General features: G+C 53.5%; 1 protein-coding gene across 1 annotated transcript; it reads left to right on the plus strand.

Moving 5' to 3' along the window:
- The first annotated feature begins 15,656 nt into the window (after window positions 1–15,656).
- Window positions 15,657–25,138, plus strand: LOC139002387 (fatty-acid amide hydrolase 1-like). Its single transcript, XM_070403711.1, is given in 14 exon segments — window positions 15,657–15,749; window positions 15,885–16,018; window positions 16,099–16,229; window positions 16,232–16,304; window positions 16,555–16,595; window positions 16,874–16,987; window positions 19,299–19,435; window positions 19,915–20,012; window positions 21,219–21,318; window positions 21,609–21,649; window positions 22,512–22,551; window positions 23,035–23,143; window positions 23,665–23,810; window positions 24,290–25,138. Coding segments are annotated over 14 exon segments (1,386 nt in total). The 3' UTR covers window positions 24,419–25,138.
- The last annotated feature ends 258 nt before the right edge of the window (window positions 25,139–25,396 follow it).

A 25,396-nucleotide genomic window follows, 5' to 3' on the forward strand; every position in this document is an offset into this window, starting at 1 on the left:
GGTGTACGCCATCAACATGATAGGATGAACTTGATCAGCAATGATACTTAGGTATGTTGTGCTATTCAGATGTTTATAATGGTCTGTCCCTCTAGCAACTTCAGCACGAAATTATAGCTAATTTGCCTACAAACATCAGGTGGTCATACTAATCTGGCCACTCAGTGTATATGGACAAAAGGAAAACACACACACACACACACACACACACACACACAACTTCCCCTTCCCCTATCCCATTCCTCTTAGTAGTCCCACTTCCAGTCAACTAGGAAAACCAGTGAACTCATCGCCCCTTGTGCTTGACAGCACAAACCTTCTGGAGATAATATCTCAGTGCAAAGGGATTGAGTCCATCCATCCATCCATCCATCCATCCATCCATCCATCCATTCAGCCAGCCATCCAACATTTGTTGAAGACCTCCTCTGAACACAAATGGTGGACTTTCAGGCAGAAAAAGGCCTGAGCTTAATTAACTGAGTTGAAGACCCCAGGAGTCACACTAGAAGGGCAGCCCTGACTCCACTTAAAATAGAAGAAACCATCTGGGGTGTCCAGGTGCAGGGTGGACTGAGCTACTGCTGCTGTCACTATGGCCTCCATCCGTCTCCAGGCTTTACCACAGTCTGAGACCTCTGCTGGAAGAGCCTCGGGGCTTACCCTCACTCAGTGAGCAGGGCTCCTGCTCTGTTCTTCCTCCCCTTTAGAGGGAGGTCTAAAAGGTTCAGAGATGGTGGGGTAGCGGGGAGCCAGGCAGAGAGGTTTTATTTATTTTTTTACCTCAAGTGCCTCCTGCCTCCTTTCCCTGCGGCTTACTGGCTGTAACAGTCTGGGCACCAGGGGGCAGCATTGAGCTTCATACAGCCCAGACATTACTGCACTGCTGCCTTTTAATTAGATCCACTGTTACCAGGACTTTTTCAGTCGGATCCTTGTCCAAACTCCATTGTGAAGATGGGGACACTAGAGGGTGAAAAACTAAAGATAGGGGGACACAGAAATAAGCCAGGTGCTTTGACTTGGTAAAACATTTGCGTATTTTAGGAGATAGGGGGTGGAATTCTATTTTTTGGCTGAAATTAGCCTGGAGAAAATACCAGATACCAGGCTAAGGGACTGAGTAAGCCCCACCGTGGGGCCAGAATTCTCTCCAGGCTGGGATTTGTCTGCTTTCTCTTGAGCTGACATTTGGGGTCCACATCTGCCTTCCTCCCCAACTCCAGCTCCCACACTGACCTCTAACCTCTTACTACCTCCCAGCATCACCTCTACCTGGTCTGTGTGACTGTAGGCAGGGCATTGGCATCCTCTAAGTCTCTTGCGTAGGGGCCTCTCTGAGGCCCGTGTGTGGGTGCACATGGGGCCTCCAGGGACATGATATCCCCTGCGACCCCCCTTCTCCCTCTAGTACTTCCACCTGGGAGGGCTTGGCCTGGGTGCTCATATACCCAGGCTCGGCCTTCTCGGCGGCCCTAGGCAAATCTCCCAGCTTCTCTAAGCCTCCGTTTCTTCTGTAAAATGGAAATAATGATGGCATCTGTCACAGCCTCAGGATGAGACAGATCCACAGAAGGTGAAGGCCCAGCGGAAGATGACCTGGGAGTTGCTGTGGGGTGAGAAGCGGGCATGGTCCGGGTGTCTGTCCAGCATTCACTGGAAGAGCCAGCTCCTCCTGGGAAAGCCTGCCTGAGGGCAATAGAGGACTTCAGCTCAGGAACAGGGAGATTCTCAGGGCCAGATGTTCTACCAAGGCCATGGCGAGGCCCCGTGGGAAGGGGGCACCTTGGGTTCTAGTCTCCTTTCTGCGCTGTGGCATATGGGTAAGGCCTATCCCCTTTCTAGGCCCCAGTCTCCCCTTTGGCTGCAGGGGGAAGGACTGTCAGCATGTCTTGCCCCCCACCCCACCCGCTTCATTTCGAAGGCTCTGCCAGTCGGCCTATCGTCGTCCCCTGACCCCGCACCCCTCGCTGGCGCTGGGACTTACCGGCTTCTCCACCCCACCCACCGCACTCCCATCTCGTCACGTAGCCAGGCCCACGAGGGCCCGACAGACCGACCCTAGCGGGGGCGCCCCCTCCTCTCCCGCGCACGGACAGACAGACGGCCGCGGCGGAAACCCGCCCCGAGTCGGACTCCCTTTCCAGCAGCCCGGCCGCTGGCTCCGCAAGGGCCGCCCCGCCCGCCGCGCTCCCCGGGCGCCCGCATTAAAGCGCATATGCAAGCCATGAATTATCACCTGAAAGGAGTCAATTACCGGCTCTAAAAACCAGTGTCTGCGCCGGGAGCGCCCCGGGCCATCCGCCTATTTACGGAGCGATTTCCCCCGCCCGGCCTCGCGAGGGAGAGAGAAGGGGGAGACGGAGCCGGAGACGGGGAGGGAGAGGCTAGAGAGAGGGGGACAGGGGCAAAGAGCCAGAGACACAGGGAGTCAGGGAGCCAGGGAGAGAGACCGGGAGGGACAGCGAGACCGAGATGAGAGCCAAGCGCACCAGGCGAGGCAAAGGCAGCTGGGGTGTCTCTTCCAGAGCAGCAGAGAGGGAGCCCTGTGCCCCCCCGCACCCCCACCCCCAGTGTTGGAGTGAGGACCCTAACCTCCAGGGCCCAGGGAGCTGCTCTGCTGTCTCTCGGGCAGTGGAGCTGGGGGACAGACCTGGGGCTCAGGAAGTGAAAAGGTGGGGAGCATAGTTTTCAGAGAGGCCTGTCCTAGCAGGAAACTGGGAGCCGGCTGCGGGGTTGTCCAGTGTGGGGTGAGCTGAACAGCGTGGCCTTGAAAGGAGGAACGAGGGAGGGAGGAACCAAGGGAGGATAGAGCCCGAAGGGGGGAGAGGGGGCTGGGAGCGTCTGTGCGTCTCCTCCGCATTGAGAGCGAAGTGGTGACACCAACCCCGTGGGCTCCGTCCCGTCTGCCCCCCAGGCTCTCAGCCCACTCAGTAATTCTTCTCTGCCAGGTCCCTGCCCCTAGCACAGCCCCGGGGTGGCCCCTCTCAGGTGCCTCCGGCTGGGGAGAGGTGGGCGTCCTACGGTGCCCGCGGCGGCAAGGTTCTCCCGGAAAAAGCTGCTAAGCAGGTTGCGGGCATTAATCAGGTCCGCGAGCCCAGTCTGTCTCCGCTCCCAGTGCTCTTGGTTGGCCTTTCCCGCAGGGGCTCCGGCTGTCCGCGTCTTCAGGGAGTTGGGGCTCGGGGGTGCGCGCGGCTGAGGCGGGGCCGGGCCGAGCCGTGGCGCCGAACCGCTGCGCTCGTGCTTCTGAGGACGCCCTCGGGAAGCAGGTGCCCCTCGCGTCCCCCCAGCCGAGCCTCACGCCCTGCGCGAGGACGCGGGAGCTACCCCAGCCCGGCCGCCAAGCTGGGCCTTGACCGTTGCGCGCCCCCAGCCGCGGGCCCGTTGCCCGGCAACGGCGCGCTCCCGAGCGGGCCTGCGGCCGCGCAGATCACCTCCCGCTCCACCCGCGCAGAGGAGCGCGGATCCCCGGCGGATCCAGGCCGGGTTTTGCGGCGAAACCGGCGAGTGCTGATTCTTGTGTCGCTAGTGGTCTAGGCAGCTCCGAGCGGCGGGCGATCGTGGTGCTGGACGAACTGTGGGCCGCGCTCTCGGGCGCCTCCGGGGCTGCCCTGGCCTGCTGCTTGGTGGCGGCGGCGGTGGCCCTGCGCTGGTCCGGTCGCGGGAGGGCGCGGGGCGCGGCGGCCCGGGCGCGACAGAGACAGAAAGCGGCTCTGGAAAGCATGGACAAGGCGGCGCAGCGCTTCCGGCTCCAGGAGACGCGCGGGGTCGGGGTCCGGGGTCGCCGGGTGGGAGTACCCCCGCAGCACTTTCAGCTGCCCGGACGCGCGTGTGGGGGTTGGGGGGAGACAGCGCAGGTGTGTGGGCAGCGCAGGTTTGTAACTTTCGCAACCCTTTCTTGTTCAAATGCATTCCGAGCTCTTCCTGAGCCAGGTAGGGCCAAGGGGAGGAAGGGAAAGGAAAGAGACAGGGAGGTAGTTTTGGAAGGCCATCACGGCGCTAGGTCCAAAGAGAAGCCTTGCTCCGTGGCAAAAGAATCTCAAGATCACTTGCCGGTTAGAATGCCAAAACGCTGGCATGGGAACCGATAGGATGCCAGGGTTAGGACTTTGGAATCGCTGGCGATGGCCAAGTGAAAGCGGAGAGCTTACAGTTCACACTCATTGATTTGTGCGTTAGGAGCCAGAGAAGGACTGGCCCAAATGCACCCGGGATTATGGACAGCCAGCCCGACTGGAATGGAAGTCTCCCCAGCTCCTTCCGCTCAGGTTGTGGTGGCCGGCTCCTGACAAGCCCCTTCCGTGAGCAGGTTTAGTTCCAGCCCTTCGCTGTGTGATCTGTCAACAGCTCCCTCTAGATCAGATCAGTGTGTGTTTGGGGGTGGAGGAGGGGCTTAGAAGAGAGGGCTTTCTCTCCGAGTATATGAGACAGAAATCAAAATGCTAAACGGTGGCAGCTGTATGTGCTGAGGGAGAAGAGACTTGCCAGGAGTGTTTGTGAGGGTATGTGTTTTGATAGGATTCCCATCTGACAGGTAGGAAGGCAGCCCAGGTGATGGGGACAACAGGAGGCAGGAGGGTGTGCCTAGGTGGAAGACTGGTAAGGAGTCACAGAAAATTGCATGTCACAGATTCTCAGGTGCAGCAAGTGATTTCTGAGTTGGAGTCGAGCTGGGACCAGAACCTAGATGTCCAGTGGGGCTCTCCAGCCTCATTCCAGCGGAGAGGGGCAGTGGAGAGATATTAGGAAAGGAGACCCGACAGGCCCGGGGTATGGCCTTCATTGTGGTGAGGTTTTGGCTAGATGATGAATTCACTCCATACCATTCCTGGGACAGCAAATGTCATATTTGTTTATTTATTGAAATCAAAATATGTTTGGTTCCAGCCTTCATTCATCAAGCTGGCTGAAAAATCTACCATCAGTTTGAGTTCCCCACGCTCAGATTGGGAGACCCGGGTGTTCAGTCCAAACTGGTCACTCCCCCTACTTGAGCACAGGTCCTTCACTGTCTCGTCCTCCTCCTCTGTCCAAGCTCCGAGGTGCCCCACGCAGGGATCCACCAAGTCCTTCTGTGCAGCCCGCTAAGTTCTGCCAGCTCCAAATGCTGCGTGGGACAGCTGCAGTCGTCTGCCCACAGTGTCTGCCACAGAGCTCCTCTCCCAGTCCCAAAGCACCCACCAGCTGGCAGGAGTGTGGGGTGGTTGAAAGGTGGGTCTTCCCTCACTTCAACTCTAAGCATTAGTAGTTTCCCTCTGGAGAGGCCACCTTGCATTAATTCTAAGAAATGGATTTCCTAGGGCAGAAGTTTTGGCCTTGACATACAAAGAGCTGTTTACACACCCTCCTTTGAGCCAGAGAGCTTGACCTCAGAACCGCAAAGCTTGGCTCTTCCAGGTGGGGAAGCCAGGAAATTACCTTTTGGCTTTGCAAAGACTGGAGAAGAAAGGAAGAGCTACCTCAAGAGTCTTACTGTTTTGAGCTAGGAGCCAAGGGTTGGGATCTTGATGACAATAGCTTTGTAGGCCTTTGGGGCAGGTAGGAGGTGGGGTGCAGTCAGTCCCGCCTGAGCCTCCCTGACCTTAACACACCCTCTGCTTGGCTCTGGAGTCACTGTATGACAGGGAGGTGGGGTTTGAGGCTGTCTCAGCAGCCTTCCTTCTGAGGCTTTCTCTGCCCAGCCCTGAACAGCAAGGGGCACTGAGGTAAGCAGGCCCTAGGAGAGTCCAGCAGCTTGTATACAGCTCCCCCCGATGGACTCCAAAGCTTGTTGGGAGCCCAGATACCTCATGTATTCCAAGGCAGTGCTGGAGGAGGGGAGAATCATAAACATTTCCTGAATCATTACAAGATAGTTATCTCTCTAGATCTAGAACAACTCTGGAGTAAGGCATGTTTATGGTAATTCTCTGTTGACAAAGTGAGGCTTAATGACCTGTAACAACTATTTGTCCATTTGCCTCCTAAATGAGTTTTGATATCCATTCTAGAGGGAAGAGAGCATTAAAATTAGGACAGAGACTTTAACCAGGACATAACTGGGAGGGTCTGTGGGAGGAGCTGGGGCTTATGGGAGGAGTTCTGGCACTTGGTTATTGGATAGCCTTACATGGAAGAACCTTATGTTTATAACAGAGTTCTCTCATTGCAACAACTCCCTCTACCCTTTAACTTCCACTGCCTCTTTATAATGTCCCCTCCATCTTGGTTTGGTTCAGTGTGTGCATGTGGTTTGCCATTTTGATTCACCCTAGAATGCAATCTTTCTTTTTTAAAAAAATATATCTTTACTGATTTCAGAGAGGAAGGGAGAGGGAGAGAGAGATAGAAACATCAATGATGAGAGAGAACCATCGACCGGTTGCCTCCTGCATGCCCTCCCATAGGGGATGGAACCCACAACCTGGGCATGTGCCCTCACCAGGAATCAAACCGTGATCTGGTTCATAGGTCGGTGCTCAACCATTGAGCCACACGCAGCCAGGTGCAACTTCCCGGAACCAATTCCAGCATGTCATAATTTCAAGAGTCATCAAAAACTTGGGGACTCAACAGGGTTGAGTCACACATGTAGTCACCTGTTGGGAATGGCTAAAGGCATTTCCCCAAACCTGAATAGGAAACTGATTGTGGCTGCCAGACAGTTAAAGGGCATCTTAATCTACATGTTATTGCCTCCTACTGGCCAAACACCTGTACAGCCATAGGCTAATTCCCCCAAACTGACAATGCTTCTGTACCCTTTGAAACCTTTCCCTTTGAAGTGTATTATCTCCACCTTGCCTTAGGACAAATTGTGTTAATAAAAGCAAGGGTCCTAGACAAGGAGGGAGTCTTCAGTTCCTTTAGCTGAAGGTCCTCTGACCCCCAATGCCTTTCAAAATTATATCTGGTCTCCGGATTCTTTATTAGTCTCTGGATTCCTATGTCATCTACCCACAGTGCCTCTTCCAGATTCCTGAACCCTTCTTGATGCTGGAACAAGAACCCCAGCATGCAACCCTTTCTTTTTCCTGAATAAATTCTTTTTTAGTAATGGAATACCTAGTTCATTCCATTGTTTTCAGTCTACAAGGGGGAGCACTATAAATAGAATATTATTGCTGAGAAAAATATCACAGAAAGTTCAACTGCTCATGCCTCTGTGTCTTGGCATTTGTAATTTTACCTCGAATGCCTTTCCCCCACATTTATTACAACTCCTTTTGTCAAAATCCCATTGGTCTTACTTCCTTCAAGTGGATCTGACCTGTAGTTCTAGCTCCTGGCCTTTTTCAAAGCCCACCTTGAACCTGATTTTAACACAGAATGAGTCAGTAGATGAATTTGTTACTGACAAGTTTGGGTTCTTGTTTCTTGATATAAAAGAATTTAGACCAGGGACACTGATAAAACCAAAGGCAGATATATTGAAGCTCTGCAGAGGGCAAGATAGGTTCTCAGGTTCTGTGCCCTAAATGTGGGGCTTAAAGGGTTTTTTTTTTTAAATTAAATCTTTATTGTTCAGATTATTACAGTTGTTCCTCTTTTTTCCCTCCATAGCTCTCCTCCACCTGGTTCCCACCCCACCCTCTGCCCTTACCTCCCTCCCACTGTCCTCATCCATAGGTGTATGATTTTTGTCCAGTCTCTTCCCACACCCCCACACCTCTTTCCCCCTGAGAATTGTCAGTCCACTCCCTTTCTATGCCCCTGAATTTTTAAAGCATGCAATACCTGACAGTTCAGTCAGCGGCACTGACCTCTTTCCCCTTAGGTTGTCAAATTTAAAAAATGACAACAGCCCTGGCCAGTTTGGGTCAATGGATAGGGTGTCGGTCTGCAGACTGAAGGGTCCCGGGTCTGATTCTGGTTGCAGACTTGCTCCCAGGCCCCAAGCCTCGAGAGGGAGGCAACCAATCAATGTGTCTCTCTTACATGGATGTTTCCCTCTCTGTGTGTCTCCTGCTCCTTTCCACTCTCTCTAAATAATCAATGAAAAAAGTATCCTCAGGTGAGGATTAACAACAACAACAAAATGACAACAGCCAACACAACAATAGCTGTCCAGTGGGAATGTCCTGTCTTGAACCATAAATATATAAGTCGAATAATAGAGTTGCATCTTATTGGTCACATTGCATAATAAGGTTGTGTCTGATTGGTTAATTCTTGGTACCAGAAATCCTTATATACAAAGTATAGGCAACTGATTTTTTAAAAAATCACTTGGGAGAAAAAGAAACAGTTCACAAATGACAGAAATGGAGGAAAGCAAACTACTGGATATAGAGTTCAAAACCACGGTTATAAGGTGTTTTCAAGAATTTCCTAGAAACCGCTGATAAATTTAGTGAGACCCTCAATAAATCTAGTGAGACCCTCGAGGATATGAAAAAGGACCAACTAGAAATTAAGCATACACTGACTGCAATAAAGAATATTATACCGAAATCCAACAGCAGACTAGAGGATCGCAAGAATCAAGTCAAAGATTTGAAATACGAAGAAGCAAAAAACATCCAACCAGAAAAGCAAAAAGAAAAAAGAATCCCAAAATATGAAGATAGTGTAAGGAGCCTCTGGGACAACTTCAAGTGTACCAACATCCGAGTTATGGGGGTGCCAGAAGAAGAGAGAGAGCAAGATACTGAAAACCTATTTGGAGAAATAATGACAGGAAACTTCCCCTACCTGGTGAAAGAAATAGACTTACAAGTCCAGGAGCACAGAGAACCCCAAAAAAGAGGCCCACACCAAGACACATCATAATTAAAATGCCAAGAGCAAAGGACAAAGAGAATCTTAAAAGCAGCAAGAGAAAAACAGTTAGTTACCTACAAGGGAGTACCCATAAGATTGTTAGCTGATTTCTCATTAGAAACTAAGCAGGCCAGAAGGGAGTGGCAAGACATATTCAAAGTGATGAATAGGAAGAACCTACAACAAGAGTTGAACGACCCTTTCACAGGGGTCGCCTAAGACGATCGGAAAACACATATATAATTACATATTGTTTTTGTGATTAATCACTATGCTTTAATTATGTTCAATTTGTAACAATGAAATTGGGGGTCACCACAACATGAGGAACTGTATTAAAGGGTCACGGCATTAGGAAGGTTGAGAACCTCTGGGTTAGAGCGTTGGCTTGTGCACCGAAGGTTCATGGGTTCGATTCCTGATCAAGGGCACGTACTTGGGTTGCAGATTCTGGTCCAGAAGTATGCGGGAGGCAACTGATCCATGTGTCTCTCTCACATCGATGTTTCTCTCTCTTTCTCCCTATTCCCCCTTTCCACTCTCTCTAAGAAATCAATGAAAGACCTAGCTGGTTTGGCTCAGTGGATAGAGCATCAGCCTGAAGGGTCCCAGTTCGATTCCAGTCAAGGGCACATGCCTGGGTTGCAGGTTCGATCCCCAGGAGGGGGTGTGCAGGAGGCAGCCAATCAGTGATTCTCTCCATCATTCATGTTTCTATCTCTCCCTCTCCCTCTTGAAATCAATAAAAATATATTTTAAAAAACCAATGGAAAAAAATATCCTTGGGTAGGATTAATAAAATAAAAACAATGATCACATATTTATATAATTGGGAGGAAAAACAGTCTTGCTATTTTTATTGTGAAGTGAGAAAGGTAAGGTGTAGTACTGTGTATATAGTATGATCCCTCTGTGCAAAATAGAATATATGTCAGCAATTACATCCATTGTGGGTTTTCATAAACATTTTTTCCCCTATAAGGTTAATCAGAAACTGTTAACTATGGTTTTGTTTTCAGAAGAGGGACTGGGCAGGATGGTCCCAGAGATGAGGGAATGTTCACTTTTCATTTTTATACCTTTTTAAAAATATATATATATTTTTTATTGATTTCAGAGAGGAAGGGAGAGGGAGAGAGAGACAGAGAAACATTAATAATGAGAGAGAATCATTGATTGGCTGCCTCCTGCACGCCTCACACAGGGATCAAACCCACTACCTGGGCATGTGTCCTAACCTGGAATTGAACCATGACCTTCTGGTTCATAGGTCAATGCTCAACCATCGAGCCATGCCAACTGGGCTTATTTTGTATGCCTTAAAAAAAATATCCAGGGAAGAGCTAAATGTTGCATCATCATGATGGGCTAGCTAGAACATGTGCTGTCTTGATTTGAACTAATAGAGCTGTTATACCAACAAATAAGTTAAGCCTTTAGAATGAATTATAAGTTGTAAAAGTAAATGAATTGTATTGCATGTGAAAAAAAATCCAGGGATTATTTAGTGTATATAGAGAAATCATGGATCCATTTTTAAAAAAAAAATCCCAAATAAGTATTGTATCTGTTTAACAAATTAAGGGAAGGGTGCTGTATGATGGGTGCATGTGGAGGGTATGAGTGGTGGTGTCGCATTGAGGGGTGCAGAGGAGTCTGACAGGATCGTGCCTGGAAGCACCTCCCGGAACATGCTTGTGGTGTAAGGAGGTTTTAAGGGGAAAGGCAAGCCCTGGTTGAGCTTTGCACAATCTGGGCAGGCAAAAAGGAAGAGTGGGTGGGAGTGATAAGACTTTGGCAGGGCGGCCAGCTAGGTGGTCCCTGGGTGACCTGGGAGAGAAGGGATGAGCACCAGTGAGGATCTTGGTAGAGGTGATGGAGAGGTGGCATTTTCCAGAGCTGCTTGTGAGGCTTGGTGAGTGATTGGATGCAGGTGGGAGGGTGAGGGAGGAGTCCAGGCTGACTCCCGTTTTCTTACTTTAGCACCTGGATGGATGCAGCCCTTCCCTGAGTGAGGGTATACACGGAGGAGGATGAGAGGGAGCTGGTGGAAAGCAGGGGAGCAGGCTCAGGGGGAAGGACTCGAAGGGGTGGGCACCATTGGGAATAGCCCTATGACTGGGTTGAGCTCAGTTGAGTCAGGCTGGGTGGAGGAACTGGAGGTCATTGGGGAAGTTGGAGAGCAGAGAGAGCCACTGGAGTGAATGACTTCTCCCAGCATCAGAGAGGGAAGAAGAGGTGCCCCGAGGGAAACTCAAGGAGTCTCTGTCTGGCACCTTCTCATCCATCAAATCACAGCTGAAATGTCACCCCCTGGAGAGGCCTGCCCAGGCCATCTGGGTCAGTTCTCTGCTGTTTCATCACAGCACTCTGTTTATTTGCTTTGTCACACTGTGGTCTATTTATTACTGTTTATTTGTTTATTTTCTTGAATGTAAGCTCTCTGAAAGCGGGGCCTTGCCTATCTTAGTTACCTCTAAATTCATAGCCTCTAACAAAGTTCTTGACACATAGAGGATGCTCAGAAAATGTTTGTTGATGGACCAAGTGGATGACAGAAGTAGCCAAAGGGCAGGAGGAGAATCAGAGAGGGTGGTATCTCCAGGCCAGGAGAGAATTGAAGAAAGCTGGTGTGTGGTCAGGGAGACATGGAGCAGAATAAAAAGGAGAAGCTCCTGTGGGATTTGGCAACAGGGAGGCCCCTGAAGATTTTGACAAGAGCAGGAGACCATAGAGGTGAGAATTGGTGGCTGTGGCTCGGATCTCCTCTAGCCCCTGTTCAGGAATTAGTCCAGTGCCCTGGAGGAGGAAGTGACTGTGTTTGCCGGTAGGGGCTGATCCCAGGGACTCTAGGAGCCTTTGAGGCCTGGCAGTGAGGTGTTTGATCAAATGTCTCCTTCAGAGAGCTCTTCCCTGACCACCCTCTACCTGTATGCTGCCCGTTTCCCTCATCCATGTTTATTTCCTTTACATTATATCTCACTATCTGAAATTCTTATTTGTTAACTTATTACCTGCTCACTCGCAACCTGCACCTGGTATAAACCCCCCAAAGCATGCACATGCCTTCTTTGTTCACTGGTATCACCCCTGCTTAGTGTGGCACCTGGTACAGAGTAGGCACCATCTCTGTGGAATGAATGAAGAAATCCTCTTCTGTATGTGGCTCTCAGCTGCAGCCTAACCACGCAGCATGGGCTCTTCTTGTTTTCACCCTCCCCTGCTGGTTGGGTGGCCAGGTGCAGGTGGACAGCCAGTGGGCAGCCTGTGCTGAGCGGGCAGAGAACTGGAGTTTGCCTGTATGGTCCTAAGCAAGGCACTTCCCCTCTCTGAGCCTCAGTTTCTTTACTGTGCAAGGGGAACGGTAGTAGATTTAATAAAAACATAGAGCACACCAGCACGGCGCCTGGCACACAGTAGGCAGCCATTGAGGGTGGTTTAATAATCCTCCTGGGCCAGGACCTTCCAAACGCTCAGAGGTTTCCTCCTGGAGCCAGGCCCGTCAGACCTTTCTCTGTAATGTGCAGGTTCTGACTATCCCAGGCCTGCTGAGTCATGTCTGGAAGACACAAGTTTTCATTTCTGGGACGGGGTGAGGGTGGGGGAGGGGGAGGGGAGTAGATGCCCTGGGTTGAGTTGCTGGGATGTGTAATAATCGCATGTTCTTGTTATAGTAGTTTGTTTGCTTGTGTTTTGAAATTAGTGTTTTCTGGAGTGGGCATGCCATTTTTATCACCACCATCGATGCACGATGCCCGCATGACTGCTTTTTTCACATCCTCATCAGCATTTGGGACTGTTCTTATATTTGGTGTGAGGTGTTCTGGTCTATGTGCCTCACTATCTCACTATGGTTTTGATTTTGCCATCTGTATATCCTCCTCAATGAAGTGCCTGTCCATGTCTTTTGTAATTGGGTTGTTTGTTTTCGTTTTGAGTGTTTTTGGTGTGTGTGCATTCACATTCTACCACTTGGATGTAAATGTGGTTTCCAGTATTTCCCTCCAGTGGACATTTTGTCATTTCATCGTTCACAGAGCCTAGGTTTTTAATTTTTATAAGTTCTAATTTATTAAAAAAAATCAGCCTGGGCATGGCTTCTCCCTGGGTGTCTGTCCAGGAAGCTTCTTGAAGAGATAATATCTGCCCTGTCCCAGGTGGCAATGGCTGGGTCACGGTGTCAGATTTGTGGATGGGCATGTCTGGCATGGATTGGCATGTGGCGGTGAGCATCTGCTTAGTAGATGTGGGGTTTTGAGGACATGGGACAAGGTGTCTGCTGCAAGCATGTAGGGCCTGCAGGGAGCAGGACTGATCTGAGGTGTCTCCCCAGAACCCCGACCTGGACTCAAAGGCGCTGCTGGCCCTGACTCTGCCTCAACTGGTACAGAAGTTACACAATGGGGAGCTGTCCCCCCAGGCTGCACTCTTCACCTATGTGGGAAAGGTAAGGGTGGCTGGCCAGCCAGTGATCTTCCCTGCTCCTTCCTATTTGCTCTCTTGGTACAGGTTGTGGGGGAAACCTGGCCTGGAGTTTATCTTGCTGAGGGCCATTGTGGGACCACAGTGCTAGGGGCTGCCAGGGAGGAAAGGAGCCAGAGGTGTGTGTGTGTGTGTGTGTGTGTGTGTGTGTGTGTGTGAGAGAGAGAGAGAGAGAGGCAGGTTGAAGAGGCTGATTCTGTGTATGAGGAGGGGACACTGATCATGTTGTCTTTGCTAGAAAACTGGCTTTCATCCCAGACTTCCCTCTCCCTCCTGCCCCCACCTCATTGGTCACCAAGTCTAGTCTGTTCCTTTTCTATGGCTCTCCCTAGTCCACCCCTTGTCCCCATCCCTCTTCAGCCGCCCTGGTCCTCCAGCACTGTCTCCCTTCACGCTCAAGCACCAGCCTCCTGGACAGATCCCTTCAGGCCTCCAGTTCTTCAGACTCTCATTCTGTTCCGCCTTTGTCTCCAGCATCCTCTCTGGCCAAAGCCTCGTGGAGCTTGGGGCATCAGTGTAGCTCAGATGTTGGCGGTTCTAGGGCCTGGCATGTTCTGTGCTGGCTTGTGTGGAGTTCCTTTTGCCGATTGGCTCTTCTCCCTCTTCTTTGCCCTGCTTGGTATAACAAGCTCCCCTAGCTGAGCCTTCAGGCCTAGAGGACTGCCCTTCCAAAGCCTTCCCTGACCCTCCCCCCGCTCCCAGCCCAAGTTAGGTTTCCTCTTTAGTGTTCACTTTCTTTTGTTTGTTTTGTTAATCCTCACCCGAGAATATTTTTCCATTGATTTTTAGGGAGAGTGGGAGAGAGAGAGAAAGACAGAGAGAATTATCAATGTGACAGAAACCTATCGAGTGGTTGCCTCCTGCAGGAGCCCTGACCAGGGCCTGGGTTGGGGGAGGAGCCTGCAATCAAGGTACGTTCCCTTGACTGGAATTGAACCTGGGACCCTTTGGTCTGCAGGCCGATGCTCTATCCACTGAACCAAACTGGCTAGGACTGTGTTCACTTTCTAATAGCACATTTCTCATCCCATTATAGGGCCTACTTTGTCTTTCTCTTTCCCATGGCAAATGTGAGCTTTCTTGTCACAGAACTTCTTATTTGTCTTTGCACCTTAGTGCTGGACGCCATATCTTTTATATAGTAAGTGCTCAAGAAATGTGTTTGAAATATGTTTGTGCTTTATGAGTGTGACTTTTGCATGATTTCTTGAATGAGATCACAGGAACCCTAACTGGTTTGGCTCAGTGGATAGAGCGTTGGCCTATGGACTGAAGGGTCCCAGGTTCGATTCTGGTCAAGGGCATGTACCTTGGTTGCGGGCACATCCCCAGTAGGGGGTGTGCAGGAGGCAGCTGTTGGATGTTTCTCTCTCATCAATGTTTCTAACTCTCTATCTCTCTCCCTTCCTCTCTGAAAAAAACAATTAAATATTTTTTTTTTTTTTTTTTTTTTTTTTAAAGAAAGAGATCACAGGAAAGCATTCTGGTTACAGATTGGCTTCCTACCTTCATGCCTTGGGTAGCCCGGAGACAGATTTCATGGGCCTGAGTGTGGTAACAGGACCGACACCCATTTTCTCAGATGTTTCACAGGAACAAGAGTATTTACTTAAACTGAACCTCACACTCCCCTGACCTTTCCCTCCTGTAGGGCCCTGTTGAGTGTGTGTCAGCAAAGCCTAGTGGCCACCAGCCACAGTGAGGGTGTCCTTACTCCAGTCAAGCGCCCACCCCCTTCACTGTGAGTCAGTGACTCCTCCATGTGACTTGATGATCAAATTCAAGAGCTCCTGGGAGAGGGGAAGCTTAGCTGGGGGAGATGAGGGCCAGGCCTGGGGCAGAGGAGCGTGTGCTGGGCTCTGGGAGGCGAGAGCCTGGGTCTAGCCCTGCATTGTGCTGACACCCAGTGTGGTTTGAGACGGGGATCTGCCCTGACGGCCTCACTGGGCAGAGAGGTGGCTGAAGGAGGAGGAGAGTGGCCAAGGCTCATCTCATTCCCTCTGGGGGGCTTCTGATGCCGGTATCTTGCTCTTTCGAGTGCCCTCTTGTGCCTTGCCCCTGGGATGCCTCTCTTTCTCCGTCTCTGGGGGGTTGAAGGCCAGAGATAGCCTGGGTGAGGCTGGGGCCAGATGTCCCCAGTGACGTGGATGCTGGGCCCTAAATTATCCTCTGCGCTCATGGCTACCCTTCCCCTGAGTATAATTCAGAAGGCCAGTTTTATGCTGTGTGTATTTTACCACATTTCCTTTAAAGGCCAGCCTCACTGTGCCCTGTGTCCATTTCTCCCTCCCCTAGGCCTGGGAAGTGAACAAAGAGACCAACTGTGTGACCACCTACCTGGCAGACTGTGAGACTCAGCTGTCTCAGGCCCCCAAACAGGGCCTGCTCTATGGTGTCCCCGTGAGCCTCAAGGAGTGCTTCAGCTACAAGGTATGCCCTGCCTTAGCGTCAGGCCTCAACTCCTCCGCGTCCCTGCCAACAGCTCTGTGTCCTGGGTTACCCTGGGCCCTCAGAGGAAATGTCAGGTCCAGAGGCCTTGAGCGGGCACCACGGTGTGCTCTGTCTTGGCCTGTGACAGGGCGGTGGGAGTGGACCCTCTGCTGCTGAAAGGGCCCTGACTCATCAGCCATGTCCCTCTCGGTGTCCATCCCTCCTTCTAGGGCCAGGACTCGACCTTGGGCTTGAGCGTGAATGAGGGGGTGCCAGCAGAGTACGACAGCGTGGTGGTGCAGGTGCTAAAGCTGCAGGGCGCCGTGCCCTTCGTGCATACCAACGTGCCCCAGTCCATGTTCAGGTTGGGTCTCATGGGTGTGGGGAGGAGGCAGGGTCACCTGTGCCAGGGTGACATGGCCAATCCATCCCTGCTTCCTCCAGCTATGACTGCAGTAACCCCCTCTTTGGCAAGACCACGAACCCATGGGATCCCTCTCAGAGCCCAGGTGGCTCCTCAGGGGGAGAAGGAGCCCTCATTGGAGCTGGAGGATCCCTGCTGGGCTTAGGCACTGACATGGGGGCAGCATCTGCTTTCCCTCCTCCTTCTGTGGCATCTGCGGCCTCAAGCCTACAGGGAACCGCCTCAGGTATGGTGTAGGAGGTGGGTGGAGGGAGCTCTGGGTCCCTTGTGGTGTGACCTTGGCCTAGCTTCTCGCCTCTCTGGGTTCCTGGCAGGGGTTCCCTGCCTGGGGTTTTTCTGGGAGGGACTCCCACAGCTCCACGCTGGCCCTGGTTCCTAGCTGCCACGTGGTAAGATTTCTGAGCTACTGTGTGGGTGAGGAGTGGGGCAGAGGTAGGCTCTTTCTTGTTCCCAATTATCTTGTGTTTCTTATCCAGCAAGATTGGTCTGAAGGGCTGTGTCTATGGACAGCTGGCAGGTGAGGTTTGTGGTTCCCTTAGTGCCCTGGAGGCGGCGGTGGTGGTGGTGGTGGTGGTGGGCGGGGGGGGGGGGGGGGGGGGGGGGGGGGGGCGGTTGCCTGATCCACCTCTGCCCCTGCCTCTTCTGAGGACAGAGTTTTGTCCCCAGGCCACTCTAGGTCTGAGCTCCTACCTCCTTATCTCTGTCCACACTCCTGGGCCATGGCCCAGCCCCTTACTTGGACCCAACCCCAGAGCCCAGTGGTGATCTCTCTTCCCTCCCCTCCCCACCTGACAGTACAGCTCTCAGTTGGCCCCATGGCCCGGGATGTGGAGAGTCTGGCGCTGTGCCTGCGAGCACTGCTGTGTGAGGACATGTTCCGGTTGGACACCACTGTGCCCCCCTGCCCTTCAGGGACGAGGTGAGCAGGGATGGGGGTGGGTTCAGTTGTCACTGGTGCTCCTGAGCCCAGAGGGCAGCCCCCAGGCAGTGTGGGAGGCCTTGGAGGCCCTGTCTCCTGAAAACCAGCCCCTAGGGGCCGGAGACCAGGGTCAGCTGCTGCTCCACAGATAGCCACTAGATGGAGCCCTTGCCTGCATTTAGAAACTCAGTCTTCCAAATTGTCAGCTGGCAATCTTGGCTGAGGACAGGTCCCACCTTCTAGCCCCAGCCTCTGCTGCTGCCACCGGGGAACCACTTCCCAGCACCAGAACAACTTGAGGGAGAACTGATGTGCCTCCTCCGTGTTTGACCCGCAGCAAACAGGAGCCTTTCTTCAGTATTTGCGTCCATACCCCCAACCTCCTTTGTGATGCTTGGCATGTAGGCTGAATAAGGACAGTTAAAGGCAGACCATCTGAGAAAGCTGGGATCTGTGGGCAGTGTTGAAAGCTGGCTCCCCAAATACCACCAAAACAGCCTGTGGATCGGACAAAGCTGAGTTTACTAGTTTCTGTGGTGAGGGAGAATGCTGCCCCAACAGAACCTTAGTAGCACTAGGGTGGGGAGGAGTGAGCGGGGGAGGGGAGGGGGACAGAAGGGGCAAAGTGGGGATATTTGTTGAGATTTTGAAGTCTGGTTTTTTAAGGTGAGTATTTCAATGTGGGGGTTTGTAAGGATCATCTACACTAATAAAAGAGAAAAATGCTAATTAGCGTACGACCACTACCCTTCCCATTGGCTAATCAGCATATCCTTATGCAAACCAACTGCCAACTAAGATGGCAGTTAACCGCCAACAAAGATGGCGGCTAATTTGCATATGCCCAATGATGGGAGGCGAAAGGGGAAGGACTGAAGAATGCTGATCAGCAACCCAGGTGGCAGGCAAGAGCTAGGGGGTGGGCAAAGGCCGCCTTTCCCCACCCCCCAGCAGGTGATTGCCATTGGAAAGCCGGGCAGCAAACCCTACCCTGGGGCTGGGGTTGCCGGCTGGCCTGTGCCAAGCAATGGTGGCAATCGGAGGTGTGAGGGCTGGGGCGCAGGCCATGGCGATCGGAGGGCGGGAGGGCCCAGTGCAGGCCAGGCGACCCCAGGGGCCGGGGTTGTCGGCTGGCCTCCACCCAGGATCCCCATGGCATCGGAGGGCGGGAGGGCCCAGGCACAGGCCAGGGGGCAACTCCGGACCCCACTGGGGCCGGTGTTGACAGCTGGCCTCCGCCCAGGATCGCCATGGCATCGGAGGGCGGGAGGGCCCGGCCGCAGGCCAGGTGGCAACCCCGGACCCCACTTTGGCCGGGGTTGCCAGCTGGCCTGGGTGGAGCAATCCCCATAGGATCTGAGCCTGACCAGGGGCTGCACCTAGGGATTGAGCGTGCCCTCTGCCACCTGGGAGCAGGCCTAAGCCAGCAGGTCGTTATCTCCCGAGGGGTCCCAGACTGGGAGAGGGCACAGGCCGGGCTGGGGGACCCGCCTCCCCCCACCCCCAGTGCACAAATTTTTGTGCACCGGGCCTCTAGTGATGTAATAATAGTTTAGGATTGGTGGACACAGCAAGGTGAGGATTTTGAGGTGAGGGATTTAAGGAGCCTTAACGTGTAAGGTGTCATTTTACCCTTCTGTTGAAGAGTTGAAGGGTCTTTCAAGAAAGGAAAATCCTTTGCACTTTATGTATAAAGCATTCAGAAGCAGTCAAGTTAGATGGATGCAGACAGTGGCATAGTGAAGCCATGCGAATGCAGACAGTACACTGAGCAATGCAAGCTCCATCACTCCCTCACACAGCCCAGGTCTCCTTGGGAAGGCGGAGGCCCCTGGGCAGGAGAGTGGGCCTCAGTGCTCCTTGGCAGGTGGGAAATCTGGGCTGGATGGCGTGAGCTCCCCTCCCCAGCAGAGGAGGATGTCCTAACGGACCCCCTCCCCGAGAAGGAGGAGCGGTGGAAATGAGGTCTGGGACAGTTTATCATGGGAGTCAGGTCCTGCATTCTTGACACAGGCAGCAGATAGGACATAGTATTGTCACTCTGCATTGGTGGCCTTGGACCGGTGTCAGCACCCCTCTGGGCCCATCTCGTTATCTGGATCTGAAGCCTTAATTTCCTCATATGAACGAGGGAATCTGCAGGGTCGTCGTGGAGTTATTCTGAGAAAGGGCTGGCCTTGCTGGCAGTCTGTTTTCAGGGGTTGCGGGCCTCAGCCTAGCAGCTGTGTGAGGCTGAGTGGCTTCGATCTCGGGAAGCCCCACCTCGGGCCACCCTCTCCCGACCGGATTCTGACTCTTTGCTTCGTCTCCAGGTCTATGCAAGCTCTCGGCCCTTGCCTGTGGGGTATTATGAGACAGACAAGTATACCATGCCCACTCCAGCCATGAAGCGGGCCGTGCTGGAGACCAAGCAGAGACTGGAGGCTGCTGGCCACACGGTATGGCTGCAGGGGCCCAGAAGCCCTGGCATGGCCTTCCTTCAGGGAAGCCTTCCTGGCCACCACCCCTTCCTGGCATCCTTGCACCCGGATTGTTTTGTGGTTGGGCTGGGAACTGAGTCCCTGTGGCAGCAGTATAGACAGGGCTAATCAGGAGTGTTGGGGTAAGTAATTGATGGTGGACTCAGCCTCGTGCTAGGGATGTGTGATGGTGGCTTTGGGAAGCCTCATCCACCACATGGTGCACAGCTGCCTGTTGGTTCCTGGGGCCCTGAGATGGTGGGCCAGTGGGTGTTGGTCTGCTAATCTCAGACCAGTTCAGGTGTGGCTCCGGGAAGTAAGGCCACCTTGGTGGCTGCAGTGAGAGCTACCATGCGGCAGAGTTGGTCCAGTCCATCCTCAGGGCCACCTGGGCAGCACGGGGGAGGACAGACCCAAGGGTTTCTAGGGGTGGGAGCTCATACCTTCCAATCCTGCAGCTGGTTCCCTTCCTGCCAAGCAACATACCCTACGCTCTAGAGACGCTATCGACCGGCGGGCTGTTCAGTGATGGTGGCGGCAGCTTCCTACAGAACTTGTGAGTGATGATTGTCTTCGGGGTCTGCGGTGGAATCAGGACAAGGGTAGACCCAGAGAGAGCAGTGGAGTGCTTTGATCTCCAGGGACGCGCCACCTGGGGGAAGAAGGGGGACAGGCCTCAGCTGAACACAAAGAAGGACGATGCGTTCTGGGCAGGGACCCGCTGCATTTCCAACTGCAGGTTGGGCCTGGAGATACCTCACCAGGGACAGTTTGGAAAGGTGCCAGCGCAAGGGGAGGCTGGACTGAGCATGTGCGGTCTGGCCCCGAGCTGAGCTCTTTGGGAGGTAGGAGATGGGCAGGGGCCTACCTGACTGTCGGGAAAGATGAGAGATAAGGGCAGGATCAAGCAGGAGGGCAGGGGTCTAGACATCATGCTGTGATTTGAGGCTCTTCTTTTTTTCTTTTCTTTTCTCTTTCCTTTTCTTTTCTTCTCTTCTCTTCTCTTCTCTTCTCTTCTCTTTTCATTTCTTTTTTCTTTTCTTTTCTGCCTCTTTGGAGAAGAGGCCCTTCTGACTTGAGCCATATCCTTCCCTTTCGAGCAGGTCCTCGGTTTTCTGTCAACTCAGTGGGTTGGACCAGACCCGCTTTAAGGGACTTTGCAGAGCTCACATTCAGAGAGGCTGGTTCCACTTGAATGTTTCAGACCTTAAAGACTGACAGGCAGAGGACAGGCCTGCAAAGGTGCCTCTGGTGACACGCCTGGGCTTACTGGACTTCCCCCAGTGGTCGAGGATGGTCCAGGCTTCGTGGAAGGTGCTACGTATCATTCTGGCCATGGAATGAGGCCCAGGCTCAGCCACCTGAGACCTTTCCTGAGATCTAGAACCAGGAACAGCCTCAGAGACAAGCATCACGGGTGGCCCACTCTGGACAGCCCCATGGGTGTCTCCAGGCTGGCGTCAGCAACAGGGGGTACCCTCAGTATCAAGCCCTGGCCAGGGAGATGTTGCCCTCAGTCCTTATTGCTCTGAGCTGAGTTTGCCAGGGAGTGTGACCTGCTAGTCCTGAGGAATTAGCAAAAACTAGTCACACATTTGAAAGGAGGCAGTTAAAGGGATTGGAGACCAGCGGTTACCAGCGTGTGATGAGGAGAGAGATGGACAAAGGTTGCTGAATAGAAAATGGAGGACCCAGTGGGTGGGGGTAAGCCAGGAGGGATGCCTTGGGTGGGAGTGGCTGGACTGGACCCTTTGTCTCCCAGCAAAGGTGATTTCGTGGACCCCTGCTTGGGGGACCTGATATGGATTCTGAAGCTGCCCGAGTGGCTTAAAGGACTGCTGGCTTTCGTGCTGAAGCCTCTGGTGAGGGCACAGGGAGTGGAAGGGGTGGGGTGGGTGAGGGGGAGCTTCTGGGGCTCTTCCCCTTCTCATCAGCCTCTCCTGGCAGGCATGGCCTCTTCTTCCCAGCCTCCCACCCAGACTCCTCTGCTCCTCCCACCCCTCTGGTCTTTAGTCGTCCTGCATGCTGAAGGGGGTGCCACTTGGGACCTGGGGGAGGAACAGAGAGAGGAGGCATGGTGGCTTGGCCTGAGGAAGATTGTTGTCAGCACCTGGCCCAAAGCTGAGTCACTGACTCTGTGTCTGTCCTGCAGCTCCCATGGTTGGCAGCCTTTCTCAGCAGCATGAAGTCTCGGTAAGAAAATTTCCATGTCCCGATGCCTGCCTCTCTCTTCCTCAGACCTGGGTTGAAGTGGTTTCTGACAGGAAAAGAGGTGGGAAGTAACTTCTGAGACTGAGAGTGGCCCACACAGGTGGCAACTCTGTTAGTCAAGATTTCCAGCTTGACCAGTGCTGAGGACGAGAGCTTCCTGTCCCCAACACTATTCAAATCGGAGACCTTGAGTTGGAGTCTATTCCACAGTCCCTCCGTGGCCTTCAGGTGGGACCTGCAAGTTGTCTTAGCAAAGCCCAGGTCTGGCTGGAAAGCGGGCTGGAGGGAGATCACAGGATGGGAGTGGTGGGGAGGAGATTACCCTGGCTGGGGCATGGGTGGGAAGGACCAGGAAGGAGTTGCTGTGCGGCAGGGGACAAGGGGATGCTGGAGGCCCTGTGAGGATGCTCTTTGGAGAGATCTGAACTGAACTGAGCTGCACTGGGTCTTGCCTGCCCCTTAGTGGCTGGAGCAGGAAAATCAGGGCAGTAGCTGCCCCATTTTCAGGCCCTGGCATCCTGTGGGCTTGCTCCTTTTCTCACCACAGGGCATTTAGGACCTTGGACAGCTCTGCCCCCTCCTCAGGCCTGGTCTGGTCCTGCCTCTGAGGTGGAGTCACTAAGTAACCCAGCCCAAGTCCCCTGTGGGGCCTGATCTTCTCAACAGGACAGTAGGGATGTGAACTTCTGCCCTGCACTGCTTCCCTCTCAGAGCTCCCATAATGTTGAGAAGGGTCTGCAGGAATGAGATCCGGGAGGTGTTAAGAGTAGGGGTCTGATGTTGCTCACTCCCTTATCCCCATGGCTGTGACCATTGTGGCTGGTGACTTCACTTCCTCCGCCAGCTCCACTAGGAAGCTCTGGGAACTGCAGCACGAGATCGAGGTGAGGCACAGCCCCGAACTAGACTAGGGTGGGCATGGGAGGGGTGGACAGGGCACCTGCCAGTGGGCTCTCTTGGGCACTGGTTTTATTTGTCTTCTGGAGCAGCCTGTTATTCCCCCTCCCTGGACAGGCCTGCTCGGGTCCAGCTCTCTGACCCTCACTTGCCCAAATGCACATCCTTGGGGGCTGGGTCAGCCCAGGGCTCATACTCTGGAAACCTCTTCTTCCGTATGGTGCTGCCTGTCACCAGGCACTATGTGGCCCTGCCCTGGCCAGAAGAATGGTGCCTACAGTTCCTGTAGGAGGCGGGGAAATCACTTCCCCTGAAAGCAGACCTGCCTGTGTGCCCTGAGGACCTCCATCCCATTGTGGCTCCCCAGCCCCCAGCCACCCCAGCCCCCAGCCACCCAGTGCCTGCATCGAAGAGCTTATGGGCTGGGCTGGGTCTGAGTGCTTCACCCGCTGTGCTAGTACCCTCCCCAGGTGTACCGCAGCTCTGTGATTACCCAGTGGAGAGCACTGGACTTGGATGTGCTGCTCATGCCCATGCTGGGCCCTGCTATGGACTTGAATGCCCCAGGCAAGGCCACAGGTGAGGCCTGCTTCCCCACCATGCGCCTGACAGCCCCACCCATCCCTTCTCTTCTATGAGTTCTGCCCTTTGCCTGGCCAGGCTGCTGGGAAGGAGAAGAGGAGGAGCCCTGGGGAGGATCTGGCTCGTAGGCGACTCATAGTCTGGCTGGCTGCAAAGATGGGATGTCTGGGATGGAATGAGCTCCCTGTCCTCCACACTATTCAAGTTGGAGATCTTGAGTTACAGAGTCTGTGGTTTGGGGAGGTGGGATTTCGATAAGCCAAGAAAACAGGAGTGACATTCCAGCTGGGGAAGCTACATGGGCAGAGGCTTGTGGCAAACCCCAGCAGGCTCTCCAGCCTGGCCTGCATCTGGGTTCCTGGGCTTTGTCATTCACTCAAGTCTCAGCCCTGGGAGAGAGCCTATCCCTGCCTGTGGAGGTCGGCTGCCACTTCACGGGATGGGAGACTGAGGCGCAGACAGGACAGTTGGCACCGAAGGTCACCTGACCTGCTCCAGCCACTTGTGCTGTGTCTCAGGGGCCATCAGCTACACTCTGCTCTACAACTGCCTGGACTTCCCAGCGAGGGTGGTGCCTGTCACCACAGTGACACTCGAGGATGAGGCCCAGATGGAGCATTGCAGAGGCTACTTTGGAGATATGTGGGACAAGATGCTGTGGAAGGTGAGGACATGGGGACTGGCCTGGCCAACTGCAGGTCTCCCTTCTCCTGGACTCACCCATTCCCCAACACTAGCTGCAACGGAGGAAATAGATAAGCACATGTAGGTCTTGCCTGTCTTTCTTTTCTTTTCTTTTTAAATATGTTTTTATTGATTTTTAGAAATAGAAGAAGGGAGAGGGATAGAGAGATAGAAACATCAGCAAGAGAGAAACATCATCGATCGGCTGCCTCCTGCACGCCCCCACCCGGGATCGACCTTGCAACCTGAGCATGTGCCCTGACCATGACCTCCTGGTTCATAGCTTGACGCTCAACCATGAGCCACACCAGCCGGCCTTGTCTGTCTTTCTTAACACAAGACCCCGAAGGATGCGTCTGGGCTTGCTGTGCTGCCCCTCCTCTCCATCTGGGGTGCTTCCTGGCCCGGGGGTGGGTCCTGCCTTGCCGCCTCCCATTCTTATCCCTGTGTCCCCTGCAGGCCATGAAGAAGAGTGTGGGGCTGCCTGTGGCCGTGCAGTGTGTGGCTCTGCCCTGGCAGGAAGAGCTGTGTCTGCGGTTTATGCGGGAGGTGGAACGACTGATGACCCCTGAAAAGCAGCCATTCTGACTGCTGCCTGCCCAGCCACCCAGCCGGCTCCAGAGGACCCACTGGATCTGCGTCCAGCCTGGTCAGGGCACAGCTGCCATCCTGCGAGGAAACGTTCACTTGGGGCAGAGGCTGCCTCCCCCTCCCCTTTCCAAGAAGCCAAGACCCCCTGAGTCTGGACCTTGCCCCTCAGTCTGGTCCCCAGTCTCTGCCCTGATCCCCTCCCCATGTGGCAGCCAGTGGGTATGCCATAGGCAAGGCCCCACTAACAGTCAAATAATGGTTTCTAGTCTGTGTACTTTCTGGCCGTCACTGTAGGGCACTGGGGGTTGGAGCCTTGACCTTTTAGAGCCCGATTCCAGCCATGTCAGTTTCCTGCTCCCAAACCTCCCCTGGTTCCCATCATACAGGATGGACACAGGCTTCTCCGAGTGGGTGTTGCACACCCAGCACTTCACCCTCCCCCGCGCCCTGCCTTAGATGAGATCCTGCTTTGCTAGACATTGCCCTTTCTCTTCTTCCTTCCTTTGATCCTTCCTTCTGCTGAGGAAGCCCTTTCTGCTCCTCTACCTTTAGATACTCTGAGGCCCAGCTCAGACCCCTTTTCTCCAGAAGGCCTTCCCTCCTGCCTCTGAGCCTTGGAGTAGGTGGCCAGTTTCTCAGAGTCTGCCCCACATGCTGGGCATCTGTGTGTGGGGAGCTGCCTCTCAGCACGCTGGCTCTCCTTGATGGCAGGGACCCTATTGTATATCTTTGTCCTCAGTGGCCAGCACCGGGCTGGACACAGGGTAGCAGGGAGTCAGGAGTGCTGACCCTCAGCTGGCACCATTGGAGTGCTGACCCCTCTGGTAGTGAGTCCACAGGCCTGGGGAAGTGAGCACCAGACAGGCGATCTGGTAGAGAGTGCTCACGGGCCGGCCAAGGCTTCCTGAAGGAGGAAGGCCTCTGTTGAGTCTAGATGATTCCCAGAGGCTGAGTTGGGGGATGAGGACATCCCAG

Source organism: Myotis yumanensis, unplaced genomic scaffold (genome assembly GCF_028538775.1).
Source record: "Myotis yumanensis isolate MYYU_CA2020_CCGP unplaced genomic scaffold, mMyoYum1.0.hap1 SCAF_2, whole genome shotgun sequence".
NCBI lineage: Eukaryota > Metazoa > Chordata > Mammalia > Chiroptera > Vespertilionidae > Myotis > Myotis yumanensis.